General features: G+C 50.9%; 5 protein-coding genes across 5 annotated transcripts; 2 read left to right on the top strand and 3 right to left on the bottom strand.

Moving 5' to 3' along the window:
- The first annotated feature begins 251 nt into the window (after positions 1-251).
- On the top strand, positions 252-3,623 carry K444DRAFT_415180 (WD40 repeat-like protein). The gene is made up of 2 exons (XM_024872650.1): positions 252-1,456; positions 1,507-3,623. Exons 1-2 carry the CDS (start codon positions 428-430, stop codon positions 3,520-3,522), a joined length of 3,045 nt encoding a protein of 1,014 aa, XP_024735607.1. The 5' UTR covers positions 252-427; the 3' UTR covers positions 3,523-3,623.
- A 688-nt stretch (positions 3,624-4,311) lies between these two features.
- On the bottom strand, positions 4,312-4,607 carry K444DRAFT_613570 (uncharacterized protein). Its single transcript, XM_024880375.1, has one exon. It carries the CDS (start codon positions 4,514-4,516, stop codon positions 4,343-4,345), a length of 174 nt encoding a protein of 57 aa, XP_024735606.1. The 5' UTR covers positions 4,517-4,607; the 3' UTR covers positions 4,312-4,342.
- Positions 4,608-5,609: 1,002 nt separating this feature from the next.
- K444DRAFT_415140 (uncharacterized protein) lies at positions 5,610-6,046 on the bottom strand. The gene has a single exon (XM_024872649.1). The coding sequence runs from the start codon at positions 5,947-5,949 to the stop codon at positions 5,722-5,724; it is 228 nt and encodes a 75-aa protein (XP_024735605.1). The 5' UTR covers positions 5,950-6,046; the 3' UTR covers positions 5,610-5,721.
- Positions 6,047-6,144: 98 nt separating this feature from the next.
- K444DRAFT_630400 (uncharacterized protein) lies at positions 6,145-8,264 on the bottom strand (the record flags this gene model as incomplete). The annotated part of the gene is made up of 2 exons (XM_024883209.1): positions 6,145-7,359; positions 7,422-8,264. 2 exons carry the CDS (start codon positions 8,262-8,264, stop codon positions 6,145-6,147), a joined length of 2,058 nt encoding a protein of 685 aa, XP_024735604.1.
- A 3,453-nt stretch (positions 8,265-11,717) lies between these two features.
- On the top strand, positions 11,718-14,157 carry K444DRAFT_415019 (uncharacterized protein). The gene is made up of 3 exons (XM_024872648.1): positions 11,718-12,874; positions 13,052-13,591; positions 13,639-14,157. Exons 1-3 carry the CDS (start codon positions 11,870-11,872, stop codon positions 13,933-13,935), a joined length of 1,842 nt encoding a protein of 613 aa, XP_024735603.1. The 5' UTR covers positions 11,718-11,869; the 3' UTR covers positions 13,936-14,157.
- The last annotated feature ends 678 nt before the right edge of the window (positions 14,158-14,835 follow it).

The raw sequence follows: 14,835 nt of genomic DNA, 5'->3' as shown, positions 1-14,835 counted from the left end.
ATACCCGCGTCGATATTCTTCACAAGATACATACAGGGCTGACGGACAAGATAAGCGGTATATCTTCTGGCTGAGTGGCTTAGCTGGAACGGGAAAGTCGACCATTGCCCGCACTGTTGCGCGGAGATACTTTGAGAAGAACCGGCTTGGGGCTAGCTTCTTCTTCACAAAAGGTGGTGGGGACGTAGGCCATGCTGGCAAGTTCGTTACAAGCGTTGCTATACAGCTTGCGAACAGTATACCTACTCTTCGTCGGTACATTTGCGACGCTGTGAGAGAGCGGAGCGATATTATACACCAGTCACTACGGGAGCAATGGTCCCAGCTTGTCCTCCGTCCGTTATCGAAGGTAGACAACAGTTGCCATTCTTCCTACGTTCTTGTCATTGATGCGCTCGATGAGTGTAGTAATGATAATAATATCCGGATGATTCTGCAACTCTTAGTTGAAGCTCGATCAATGCAGAGAATCCAGCTACGAGTCTTTTTGACAAGTAGACCTGAGATTCCAATCCGATATCGGTTCAATCAGATACCGGATTCAGAGCACCAGGATTTTGTTCTCCACAGTATATCACCGTCGATTATAGACCATGATATCTCTGTATTCCTGGAATACAACCTCAGACTCATCGGACAGGAACGCTCTCTGGATGCGGGCGAAGAGGTCATTGGAAATTTAGTTCAGATCGCAAGTGGACTGTTCATTTGGGCTGCAACTGCCTGTCGATTTATCCGTGAAGGGAAACGATTCGCAGCAAAACGACTGGATATAATTCTTCAGGGCAGTGGCAGTGCTGTGACAGTACCGGAGAAGCACCTCGACGAGATCTATACTACGGTTCTGGAGCATTCCATTGCCCCAGAATACACAAACGAGGAGAAAGGAGAGTTATATCGCATGCTGAGACATATCCTTGGAAGTTTAGCTATTCTTTTCTCGCCGCTTTCTGCATACTCCTTGAGCAAGCTACTGAAGGAGGACATTAACCAGACGCTAGAGGATCTGCACTCTATCCTGGATATTCCAAAGGACCAGAACTGCTCGCTTCGTCTCCACCACCCTTCATTTCGGGACTTTCTCCTTAATAACGACAGGTGCAAGAATCCAAACTTATGGGTGGACGAGAAGCATGCGCATCAGGCGTTAGCTGACAGCTGTATACAGCTTATGTCAGCTTCTCTGAAGCAAGACATTTGTGGGCTGAATACTCCCGGTGTGCTTGTAAGCGACGTCGAGAGCAGTCGAATTCAGCGCAGCCTTTCTTCTGAGGTTCAGTATGCATGCCTCTACTGGATTCAGCATCTTCACAAGAGCGGCGCTCAGCTTCGCGACGACGACCAAGTGCATGACTTTCTCCAAGAGCATCTCCTTCATTGGCTTGAGGCTCTTGGCTGGATGCAGAAGGTTTCGGAAGGGGTCTATGCTATCGTTTCTTTGGAGTCTATTACGACGGTAGCCAGCTTCTAGCATAATACGAATATTAAGCTGACATTTTGTTTTAGACCTGTAGCTGTCCACAACTAGCTGAATTTGTTTATGATGCGAAGCGATTCGTCCTCTACAACCGGGCAGCGATCGAGCAAGCTCCCCTTCAGACGTACTGCAGCGCGCTCATATTCGCGCCGCTAATGAGCAAAGTAAGAGAGCAGTTTAAAGACTACATACCCCAATGGGTACAAAGGCTACCGAAGGTCGAGAATAATTGGAATGCCTTGCTGCAGACGCTCGAGGGCCATTCGTATTACGTCAGGGTTGTCGCCTTCTCGCCGGACAGCAAGCTGCTGGCATCGGCATCAAACGATCGGACGGTCAGGCTATGGGACCCTACCACGGGCGCAGCGCTACAAACCCTTAAGGGCCATTCGAGCGGTGTTGATGCTATTATCTTCTCGCCAGACGGCAAGCAATTAGCATCGGCATCGAGCGACCAGACGGTCAGGCTATGGGACCCTACCACGGGAGCAGCGCTTCAAACCCTTAAGGGCTATTTGAGCGGCCGTTATGCTATTGCCTTCTCGCCAGACGGCAAGCTACTAGTATCGGTATTATTTAAAGGTATAATCAAGCTATGGAATACGGTCACGGGAGCGTCGCTACAGCTGCCTGGGGACTGTCCAAGTTGTATTAATGCTATTGCCTTCTCGCCGGACGGTAAGCTGCTGGCATCGGCATCAGACGATCAGACGATCAGGCTATGGGACCCTACCACGGGAGCAGCGCTACAAACCCTTAAGGGCCATTCGAGCGGTACTGGTGCTATTATCTTCTCGCCGAACGGCAAGCTACTAGCATTGGCATCGAGAGACCGGACAATTATGCTATGGAACCCTATAACAGGAGTAGCGCTACAAACCCTCAAGGGCCGTTTGGAGACCGTTCGAGCTATTGCCTTCTCGCCGGATAATAAGAAGCTAGTATCAGTATCAAGTGATAAAACAATTAGGCTATGGGACACGGCTACAGGAGCAATGTTGCAAACGCTTAAAATCTCTTTAGGTGGGGTTTGGGCTATTGCCTTCTCGCCGGACGGCAAGCAGTTAGCATTAGTATCGCTAGACAACACAGTTAGGCTATGGGACACGGCAGCTATAGGGCCAATGTTGCAGACGCTCGAATGCCATTCGGAGGAGATTAGTGCCATTACCTTCTCGCCAGACGGCAAGCAGCTAGCCTCGACATCGTGGGATAATACAGTCAGGCTATGGGATCCGGCCAAGGGAGCGGCGCTAAAGATGATTAATGGCCATGGATACGTTAGCGCTATGGCCTTCTCGCCGGATAGTAAGAAGCTGGCGTCGGCATCGAACCGGACGGTCATTTTATGGGACGTAGCCACAGGAGCGGCGTTACACATACTCAAAGGACATTCGGACTGGGTTCGCGCTGTCGCTTTTTCGCCAGACAGCAAGCAGCTAGCCTCGGCATCGAAGGATGGAATAGTCACGCTACGGGATGCGGCCACGGGAGCAGCGCTACAGACGCTTGAGGGCCATCCAGGACATTTCTCTTTCGCTATTGCCTTCTCGCCGGATAGTAAGAAGCTGGCGTTGGCATCGGAAAAAACGATCAGGCTATGGGACCTGACAAGGGGAATAACGCTACAGACGTTCGAAGGTAATTGGCACTTTACCGCTGTCGCCGTCTCGCCGGACGGCAAACTGCTGGCATCGGCGTCAACCGATGGGACCGCCAAGCTATGGGATGCTGGCTCAGGAGCGGTTCTACAAACGCTCAAGGTTGGCGCCGTTGTTCAGACCCTTTCGTTTTCTAATGATGGGACCTTCCTACAAACAAACAGAGGGCCCTTATATCACACATTTCACTCTGATAGCACAGCTGTTTCTCAACCGAATCTTCCGCAATCTCTCTTTATCAAGGACCAATGGGTAAGCTGGGGTATGGAAAATATTCTCTGGCTTCCTTTCGAGTATCGGCCAAGCCACGTCGCTGTGCATGGGAGCATTATTGCTTTGGGTTATCCGTCTGGACGAGTAACATTTATGGAGTTTGCTTTCTAAAAGATTCCCTTAACCTCTTCCCTGTCCACCTCTATTGCGATTAATTGTCATTTTATACTCTTTTGAGAGAAGCAAAAGTAGAAATGCAACGTCTTTCAAATCAATGACTCTAAAGCATGTAAGTGGAGTGCACGGGATATTGGCGTAAATCGCCTCTGCTACTATTCTAACTCTGGGTCGCCAGAAATGGCTTGCGGACCCCACTAGAAATGGATCCATCTGCAAACGGGACTCATTAAAGCACGTGATTATATTTGAATAAAGGGCTGACTGGTGACTAATGACGCATGTCTCCTCCCTGACTAAGGCCACAATATATATCAGCCGCAGTGTGGCTGAGGAGGTTGACATAACGGCAACAATAGCCGAGAACACTTCTGGTCCGCAGACCTCTCCTGTAACTCTCAACTTATTTTAAAGCAAAATCGTTAAAACTCCATTTACAAAAGAATTGAATTGGATGTTCTTATCTCTGCCCGAGATTCAGAGCCGCCAGGACTTACCAAGGCGTGGCAAATATATCACGTGAATGAGGTCAGGTCAAAGTACTAAGGACTTAACAGGAATCAAACGAACCTTTATAGAAGTTCTCGATAAGAGACTATATATTTAGGAAATAGAAATCGTTGAGCATTGTTCTAGAGTGTTTGGACCAGCTTAGTTATATTGTGTTGAGATATTTTACGATTTAGTCGAATGTTCAATTTTCCTACGAGATTTTCGTCTCACAGGGATGTCGGTTCCAAGAAAAGAGGCCGAATAACTTCAAAAAGGGCTAAAACTGAGGGGACAGAAAGTAAAGACTAGATTGCCTAACAAATCAAGATTTCATAAACACCTTGCTTGTCAGTAAATCAAGCAAGGAAGCCCGGCCGCCTAATGTGTTGAAGTGTCGGCACAAAACACCTTCTTTTGCCAATTCTCTCGGACTTTTTGACCTCTTTTGACCTTCCTCATTGAACCCCCGGTGTTTCAGCCCTCTCCGCTCCTCCATCGCGCTTCAACCTCGCCGCCCCATCCCGCCCCTTCAAAGCACGGCGGGGAACTCTCCCTCGGCTCCAGACTCTCGAGACCCCCTCGGCACTACCCCGGAACCGGTCCCCTGCTCGTGGGAAACTCAGCCAAAAAACTCTAAGTTAACGTTTATCTCAACATATGCAAGATGTCAGACGGTGAGATGCAGGAGGTGAGTCTAGAATTCTGTGAAGGTTTGTGGAGAAGGAAGAGAGCGGAAGTGAGGGAGTTTGTGGCGGGAGGGGGATAATCTATTTTCCGCCCCTTACCGCCTCTCACGTGATACACCTCATCTTTTCCTACCTAGATTCTTGAAAATGTATCTCAAAAGCTCTAACCATTCTACCCTCTCATCTCGACATCTCTATCGTTATCTATCTCCTTTGCGTAAAGAAGAGGTGGAATTATCCTTCATCACGTGCAGACCCCCTGTCGCACGGACCTCAAGCAATTGCCCAATGAAGGCAAGCCTCCCTCGCCTCCCGACGACATGCCGAAGAGCACAGCTCACTGGAGGATCGAGCCCGCGCGCATGCATGCATGCATCGCGGGAAAGCAACAGCTTGCTGAGCCTGTCACGTTTCAAGCTTACTTTAGGTGTCGGTTGCCGGCAGGAAGCGGGGTAGTTGTATTCGCTCTGGTTGGCCGATTGACTGCCAGGGTCTAGATTCCTTCGAACCTTTTTTGGTGCATGGCTGCTGAGTGGCGGTTTCACGCTCTGGGAAGAATATCCGTTTCTCCCTCCTACTTAGGATTGAAACACGAGTCGGACGAGGATAGGAAAAAGCAGAGAGGAAGAAAGGAGGAAAGGATTTTGTTTCTTGAATCTGTTTTGTATTGATTTCTTGAGTTTAAGTTGATAAACAATAGGAAAGCCCTTGATTGATTTGTTCCGCCCATCCGTTCGTTGACCTTGTTGATTTCGCTCCGTTGTTTTAAATTCCACCCTACCCCATCCCATCCATTCCAACCCACACCTAAAGACAAATTCAATCAACTTCAATCAATCGCGCAGTGATTTATCCTTCACCCTTCACCCCTTCAGCAATAATCCGGCCACTGCTCGCAAGATGTGTGTCACTTTCGCGACTCGCAGAAGACCCGAAGAAACAGCAACAGAAAACAGAAAACAACCGACGGACGACCAACGAAAACAAAAGGAAAATCGTATAATATGTTCATGCATCAATCATAAGGAGTGTGTGTGCCTGCCTCCCCCGTAAGCCAAAGCCGCAATCCTGCCGCCCAAGACCAATCCCAAATTACAACCTTGCCACGCTTGCCCCAAACAAACACGAGAAACAGAAATAGAAGTGAGGTGGAAACAGTGAACGCCATGCTTATCCATAGCAGAACATGGAGAGAATGCCGAAGGAGAGTGGGATGACATGGTTGACGTGTACGAGAGGACATTCCAATCGCATAATAGCGAAGATGTTGAAGGTAAGCGCTTTTGGTGTACCGAGAGGCGAGGAGATTTAAATAAGCCGAGACAGACGAGAGGAGAGAATCGTTAATACACGAAAGAAGTGTTGCCGATATCTTACTTCGATGCCCTCGAGGGCAATGACTCGTAGTGATGCTGGTGATTGGTCGAGATTCCGCCGCCTACCGCTTTCTCTTCTTGCTCTTATCGGGGCTGCCTTGACCGCCGGCCATGATCGAGGGAGCAATGAAGCTTGTCTCCACAGGCAGCTCTTCTTTCTTGACGGGAACACCCATGTGGCGTCCGTATCGTCCTTTGCGGCCATTGCCCTCATCCTCACTGACGCATTGATCTGCGCTTAGCCCAGCATCTTTGCAGCGCTGGCAGGGACGTTGACGGTCGCAACCCTTCTTGCTCTTGCGGCATCGTTGGCAGCGGGGCTTGGAAGATAGGTCCTCTTCGTCGTCACCGAGTTGGTGCTGGAAGTTCAAGGCCGATGCGTTGGACGTCTTGCGAGATTGTGACGGGAGCGATGTCGGGGAGATAGGCTTTGCACTGCCTGGGAGACTGATGGATTTCTTCTTCATCGGTCCCCGCTGCTTGGACTTGCTGGACCTGACTTTGGCTCCAGATGCACTGGTGCGAGGCTTGCCCATGACAGTTGGTGCACTCTTGGACTTGTGCATCTTTGGCTTCCGGTCGATATCCGTGGCGGCGTCGGGACCACCAAGTCTGAAAGTCTCATCAAGGCCATCTTCGCAGTCGCCTTCATCTCCGCTTGGCTCTGTGCTGTCTTGGCTTGGCAAAATATCGTCCAAGTGTTTGCGGAACTTGGAGATAGCACCAGGAGGCAGAATTGGGCTGGCCTCAAGCTTTTGTCGGCGAGCAGGAGGCAGCTCATCCTCACTTTCGCTCTCTCCGTCACTGGTAGCTCCAGTAGAGGAAGCGGCGTCTGCTCTGCCACTGAAAGTGTCATCCAATGTAGAAGCAGAAGTGCGGCCATGGGAGATATTTGACATTTCGCCCAATCTCATGAGCTGGAGAGCCACATCTTTATCTTCCTCAGACATACAACTGCCAACAGTTGGATCAGGTGTAGGGAGTATGCCTGAGTTGTTTCCATTTGGTGTTGCACCAATCGAGTGCCTGTTGGGCGGGTATGAAGATCCTCCCCGTGTTCGCCGACCATGTGCGGCGGGTGTGGTGTACAACCCAGGCTGTCCAAAACCATTGCTATAGCTTTGTGGCGATTGTAGAGGTTGAGGATTCGAGAAAGGGTGTTGTGAGGGGTGTGCAAAGGTAAAGACTGGTTGCTGGTGCTCAATGCGACGAGCAGGTGAAACGGAGGAATTCGAGGTGGCAGCAGGCATCTGCGGAGGAGCAAAGAGTGGCAGCTCCTATAAATTATATGTTAGCAAACAATCCAGTAAAATATTTGAGGCCCATGGCTTGCACGTACAGAGCTCTCGAACTTGGCCCGTTTGCGTCTTCCACCCTCGACAATGTTGTCCAAACTGATCTCTGTGTTGCCAATGTGCTCACTTTTTGTCTTGCTAGAAACAGAGCCCGGTGCTCCATCCCCACTGCTGTATCCATTCATCCCATCGCTGTGGTTATCTGCGAAGCTCCCGTGTGCACTGGATCCACGGCTCTTGAAGCCTGATCGCGACCGACTCTTCTTCATAGGCGGTGGGTTCGTGCTCGCAGACGCGCTCCGACGGCCACGCCCCTGGTTTGGGGACATGCTTCGCTTGCGAGAAGTTCTCGATGTCGGACGTGAAAGGGGTTGCCCATAGTTGAGCGCCTGTGCCGGTTGTGGTGGTGGCATGTGGTGGCCATCACCTGGGTAGTACGCCTGTGGCAACACCGGCGAGCCAGAGTGATAGGATGATGGATCATATGTGCCAAGTGCTTGCGAAGGCTCTTCGATGACCCGAACGTATACGACCATGTTGTTTCGAAGATTCTCGTACCGGGCGATGAGGGTGTTTCCTTGTTCATCTTCGAAGGAGACGCCTTTGGCACCGCCAGGGCCAGCGTACAGACCGTAGAAGTTCTTGACTGTTGTTACAATCGAGTCGGTCGTATCGTGGGGGAATATCTGCACTCGCATAGGGAGGCGCGCCCGATATTGGGGTGATTCGGGGAAGAGGAGCTCGAATGCGACGCTCTTGGGGGTAGGGCTCCCAAATGGAGACATGTTTGTATTGTGTGGGGTTGTAGAACTGGAATGGGATCCAGAATAGACCGCAGGTGGTGTGGCCATTCTGTGATCTCCAGTTCGCACATCCATGCCCGCCATTGCGTTCCGGGTCGGGTACGAGTGTGGGCGAGTAGGAGCAGCGGTGTCGTGAAACTGATCTTGTGTGTTTGCGGGTTCTGGGCCAGATAGAAGGTTGGATAGTTCCATTCCCCTACTGGCGGACTGTTTTATGGTCGATTGATGCTGCACCAAATCGAGTGATGTGTGTGGATGGCAGATACGGAGGTTCGGTGCAGGCGGGCGAGGCGGTTGTCGCAAAGCAGGCGGACGGACAAGAACGGAACGAGCGTCGTGAGGATTTTCGACCTGGATGGAAACAGTTGTCAGTATTGATGATTGTAGGCTCGAAGATGATATTAGGAAGTGATTTGATGAAGGGACGGAAGAAATGATGGAAATGGGGAGTGCGCTGCAGCGTCTGGGCGCTTCGGGGGCTGACTCTGCTCGAGGAGCGGTGCAGCAGAGAACAGGGCATTCATGGGGAGTGAAATAAGATGAATGCTTGATCGCATACGATCAATCAAGGATGGAAACCTACAGTTGATCGAAAAGGATGCCGTTGGGAGGCCTGTCAACGCATCTGAAGTCGTCGTGCGTTCGAATTGGCGTCTTGCTGGCCTGCGGTGGAGAAATAGTATTAGCAGATGATTTTCAAGGAGATCAAGGTCCCAGATGGTCTGGATTGATCTGCCACGAGATGAAATGGGTATTTGATAACTCACCTGTTGGTTTGTTAGTTGTGCGTTCCTCCTCAAGAAGCCGCCGGTGTGTGTGAGGAGAAGAGGAGAGAAGTCGGCAAGCGGAGTCCTGTGTGGTTACTCAGACTTCAAGATTTTATGCATGCACTTCAACATAACTTTGAACAACTACATATTTTCCAGGAACTCGTTATTTCAACTGTCTCAACTGGAATTCTAATAATAAGAATGCTTCGAAAAGTCCTTTTCTTCAAAATTCCTATCTATCCTCGAACACACGTACCCCCACCAAGTCTGCTTGTCGTCGCCCACCCTACTCATTGCACTCCCATATCAGGAACATTCAGAAGTCTATGAGCATGCACAGATCGCACGGCAATCTAGTCGTAAAAGGCTGTCTGGATATTACCTGCCAATGCCTACCAACTGAGACATTTCTGGTGAAAAAGCCTCGTTCGTCGAGTCTTCCCGCTCACCCGTGTTCGGAGGGAGGAGGGCCTTTCTGCCTATCTAGAAACATCCACCAGATATCAGACTGCCTGCACATGTTTAATAGCAGCACAGGTCACCAGGGATCACCGAGCGCATGCGAGCGCAAACAACCACTGCTGTCTAGGCGTGGTCGAGACAAGTCAAAAGCAGTGGCCAAGTACTTGACTAAATGCTGCGCCAGCCAATGATGGCATGCGCCAACGTCTGAGGCAAGGATGTGGTGAGGATGATCATGTGTAACCCTCAAATGCAATCGTTTGACGTCTTGACTCTTTTAGAAATGAACGAGATCCTGGAGCTCGAACATCTCAAAGGGCATTCGACAGGCAGACGGCCGTCCGTCAGCCGCCGAGTCTCCCTCCTGACTATCGGTGAGCAAAGCGCGGTGCTGGCGCTGGTGCTGGTGGTGGTGGTGGTGGTGGTGGTGGTGCAAGTGCAATCTGCAATCTGAAATGTCAATTGCGCCCCAGGATCTTGGGATGCGCTGGCGGAGAGTTTCAAGTAATCTCTGTGCTTGTAGCTCTTAGGCCCTACGGCAGATTCAACGCCTCCCATTCTTGCGGTGATGGCGCCGGCAGGGCAATCAAAAGCTAGGGTGCTGGCGACTTGCGGTGGACTCCGCAGTTGACTTGTGCTTCGATGACTGGACGGATCTGCAGCGCTGCAGGTTAGGCCGGCAGTAGAAGGGTGTGTGAAGGCTTTGTCGTGTCGTACGGCCCAAGTGACTTTTCTGGAGGCTGGGAGAGTGCAATGCGATCACAGCGAATTGGCCTAGAAATCCTGATTGGGCTGGCATGATTGAAGGATGAGTTTGTTGTGGTCTGCTCGTGGCCGGGTCTGTGGCCCTGTGGTCCTGGTTCCTGTTCGTCCGGCGTGGTGGTTTGAGAATTTGATGACGACGACCCAATGAACAACCGCAGATTTCGCCATCCCCAACAGGTCCTCGGCCGCCAGACCGACGACCTCGATGCAGAGAAAAGCTACTCTACTTGAACCCGTAAACAAAGAAGGTCGGTCACGCAGCTACGTCGCGGGCCAATACCGAGTGCATGCTGATAGGGGGGCAAGACATGTGGTCTGCGCCATAAGCGCAAAGGTCGGTTGAGATTCTTTGCGCTTTGGCAAATCAGAACCTGCTAATCGTGCCATCCAGGCACGAAGCTTTCCGTCACTACTCAGCACCAATCGACGGACGATACGCCCTTGAGAACCCAAGATTTCCGAGCGTTCCAGAGTGGAGATCTGGGAAGGATTGCAAGACCGCTTGACTGGCTTTCGTGGCATTGCTCGGCGGCGCTGAAGCGTCCAGGTAGGCCGTGTTCCGAGGCGGCTAAGATTTCCCCATCAAGTGATCACGAACGATGGTGGAAAAGAGCACTAGGATACCCCATGAGATGCCAATGACCAAGGAAAGTTAATATACTGATGCAGCTTGATGGCGGAGGTTTTTGCAGTCCAGTTGGGATGAAAGTACATTGCAAAGGTACTGCACGTGATTTGGCGTGAGAGGCGTGCCAACCGCCAACCGATAAGCGTGAGATGTGTATATCTTGCGCTACCACAACGAAACCGAATAGAAACTTTAAAATTGAGCTCCTAAAGGGTGCACTGCATTGAGTGTATCATTAATCGGGATTTTGGGGGATGTAGATCAACTGTGTGAATATTTTGTGAGAGTTTTGGAATTTTCGAAGGGTCGAGGTCGCGGTGGAGGAAGACGCGCCTGGTCTCGGCTCGACCCGCGCATCAACCGCTAAGCTCTAATCAGCCCTAGCGTCGACTGGGGTCTGTGTTGACATCCATAGCAACGGCCCAGTCATCAATCGCGCAGGTTGTTGTTTTGGCCAGCTCGTGAGTACTCAATCTGCCTTTTTCAACACCACACCAACCACCACCTCCACCTCCACAACATCTTCTTCCCCAAATACCTCCTCCGCACTTCATCACATGGGCCTGTCGTGATTTCTTCTGCCCGTACTTCCCCAAGTACTCTGCAGGACGCAGCACCACTCAGTTATTCCCTTGCACAGAACGTCCTCGACACCTTTGGGAATCCTATGCTTTTTGGGACGCGATTTTTGCACCGCACAACCTTCCTCGAGCATCAATTGCAGCACAAGCCAGAACACTTTGCACTGGCTTCTTAGCATTGGCTATTGTAATTACATAGCATAGCTTCCACAATGGACGCGCGAGTAAGTTTGTTATTGTCCGCGGTGATATTCACGCTTGCCGATTCGCGACTGCATCTCTTCCGCATTCCTGCACATCACCTCGACAACCTCATTTCCTCTGCAAATTTGCTGTACCAATACAACGTGCTGACATTTCATCTTACAATAGCCACAACGACCCGCGCGAGCCATTCGCGCTCAAGCCGACGAGAATACCGCGCCTGCTCAATCCAAGCAAACCCTTCACCAACGACACAAATCTACCGGCACACTCTCCAACATGTTGCAGGTAGGAGGTCTCAAGGCGGCGGCCAAGAGAACTGCCTTTGGAGATGTCAGCAATACGGCGAAGAGCTTGTCAAACGTACAGGATGACTCGGCAATCGCTGGCAAGCAGGTCTATCAAGAGATCGTGAAGCCAGTTGCAGTTCAAGAAAAATCAGCTGCCTTCCTCCGACCTGCACAGCGACCCCTAAACGGTGCTGGTGCGAAGGCACCATTGAGCATCACTTCTGCCCCCTCATCCGACCCAATCTCAAATCTTCCTCGAGCTCTTCCAGAAGTCAAAGGAACTGCTGTTAAATGCACACTCTCAAAGAAGAACACGTCGATTTACAAGGACGTGGACTCAGAGAATGCTCCACCCTCCCAGATCGATGACAACCAAGCTACGCGTCCCGGCTCGGCACCTGTACCCCCCGTTCACCAATCGCTGGATCCTCGACAGCACAAGAGCCAACCTCAAATCAACCCTCTCACTAAGCCAGATCTACCTTCTCTTCGACGAACCCTCAGCAAGCTCCCCAACAACATCAACGTCGACCCATCCCAAGAAGACGCCCGTCACAGCGACCCTGCCTACGAAGACGCACAGGAAGTCCAAATTACAACCTCTGATGAGGCCTTCGAAGCACAATTGAGACTAGAGAAAGAGGAGAAGGAGCTCGCTGCCAAGGAGATTATTGAGAGACAGCTGCGCCAATTGCCTGCCCCGCCTCTCGTTTCCGAACCCGAAGAGTACTGGGAGGAGGATGAAGAGGAGATGTACGACGAGCAAGGTTACATGACAGCCCACTCGAACCCATCCCGAGGCGACAACACCACAGGAGGTGCTACCACCGTTCTCTTCCCGAAGGTCACGAACAAAGTCCGAAACGAGCTTGCTGCTGCCAAGTTGTATGTCCAGGCCTCACGCCCTATTGAGGAGATTGAGGAGGAGCAATGGGACACTGCCATGGTAGCTGAATACGGTGACGAGATCTTTGCGTACATGCGTGAACTCGAGGTAAGTTTGCGCATTATTCTCGGTCCCTCGCTTCCCCTGATTGTGGAGGTCGGTCTGCCACGCGTTCCTGCGCCTAGACCATGCGGGGACCTTCCTGCGACCGCTCACGCGGCCTTTGTTTATGTTACCTCATGTCATGTTTACATCTTCAAGACATCCTACTAACCAGTCCATTAGAACAAGATGTTGCCTAATGCCCACTACATGGATCTCCAAACCGAGATTCAGTGGTCGATGCGTTCGGTCTTGATGGACTGGCTCATCCAAGTTCACCACCGCTTCGCGTTGCTTCCCGAAACATTGTTTCTCTGTGTCAACTACATTGACAGATTCTTGTCATGCAAGATTGTTTCCTTGGGCAAGCTTCAGTTGGTCGGTGCCACCGCCATCTTTGTTGCTGCAAAGTATGAGGAGATCAACTGCCCTTCCGTCAATGAGATCGTCTACATGGTTGATGGTGGCTACTCGGTTGATGAGATTCTGAAGGCTGAACGCTTCATGCTCACTATGCTATCGTTCGAGCTTGGCTGGCCTGGACCAATGAGCTTTCTTCGACGCATCAGCAAGGCTGACGACTATGATCTGGAGACCCGAACCTTGGCAAAGTACTTCTTGGAGGTTACCATCATGGATGAGCGATTCGTAGGAAGCCCACCAAGTTACGTTGCTGCCGGTGCTCACTGTTTCGCTCGTCTGATGCTCAAGAAGGGTGATTGGGTATGTTTCTTCTGCACCCGCTGCCAGCCTCCTGCTAATCTTTTCAGACTCCAACCCACGTATACTACTCCGGGTATACTTGGACCCAAATCCGGCCCCTCGTTTCCATGATGAAGGAATGTTGCGAGAACCCCAACAAGCATCATTCTGCCGTCTACGAGAAATACTGTGATCGCCGATACAAGCGTGCAGCCCTCTTCGTCCAAGCTGAGATGAGCAAGGGCTTTACGCTCCCGTCGATGCACGCCCCTCGCCCCTCTCTTCCCTCACTTGAGAGCGTCGCCGCCCAGATGCAATCCGAGGCTCGCGAGTCCTTCAAGCGTATGGTCCAGATCAGTGGATAGGCTACGAAATCCCAGCAAGCTCCCTCGATACTACAAACCCCTCGCAACCAAAAGCACAAAATTTCGATTCTCTGTATATTTTTTGGACCAGATTTGGCCCCTCTGCACGTCTTCAATTTGGTACATCCTACTCTATTATGTCGTGTCCGCCATTACAACACAGCAACTTTATTAGATCGCGCAGCTTCCACACTGGAGGAGCGAGTCATACAGTTATGTGACTTCCGCGCATACATTCACGATTCCGATTCCACATGGTCCTCATTCTCGAACTTGTTATTCGTGACTCGACTCGGCCATTTCGTCTCCCAAAAACCATCTGCTTTTCAAGCGTAACGATGCCTCATGATAAGACGAGACCACGAACTTCCTTCAGCATGCATCGCTCATTCATTCCTGTGAGCTTGGTGGAGAGGTGAAAAAATAGACGCTTGGGCAGCTTGCTCAGTGATGCTTTGTACTCTCCTTCCCCACATGTAATGGCGTCTCTTTGTTTCTCTGGATTGCATGGCGTTTACGGTCATGAAGGGTAACCTCTACACACACCTTAGAAGTAGAGACTTTGTGAATAGTTCTGCAAACAGTAAACATCTTGATTTTTCGTCGTGATTGTGAGTACAGCAGAAAGTAAATTTGTTTTCGTGTCAATGTCAGGGGTAACATCCTTTCGTCCACTATGATTGGAGGGGATCTGACTCGTTCTCATCTAGCCGCTTTTGTTAAGCTTTCTTTTAGGGGCCCAAAACCTCTGGCCGACACTAAGCTAAGCTCAATAGGGTGACGCAAGCGAATGGCCCCTGCTCAAATTTTATCAAAGCTCGCCTTGCCCGACCTAAATCCGAAGTCAATTTTGCGGCTGTCCGAAGCCATTTTTCTTGTGGTTTAGACTGGCACCTCTCC

This window comes from Hyaloscypha bicolor, assembly GCF_002865645.1.
Source record: "Hyaloscypha bicolor E unplaced genomic scaffold K444scaffold_87, whole genome shotgun sequence".
Classification (NCBI taxonomy): Eukaryota; Fungi; Ascomycota; class Leotiomycetes; order Helotiales; family Hyaloscyphaceae; genus Hyaloscypha; species Hyaloscypha bicolor.
The sequence above is the reverse complement of the archived record's forward strand: the minus strand, read 5'-3'. Positions and strand labels throughout refer to the sequence as shown.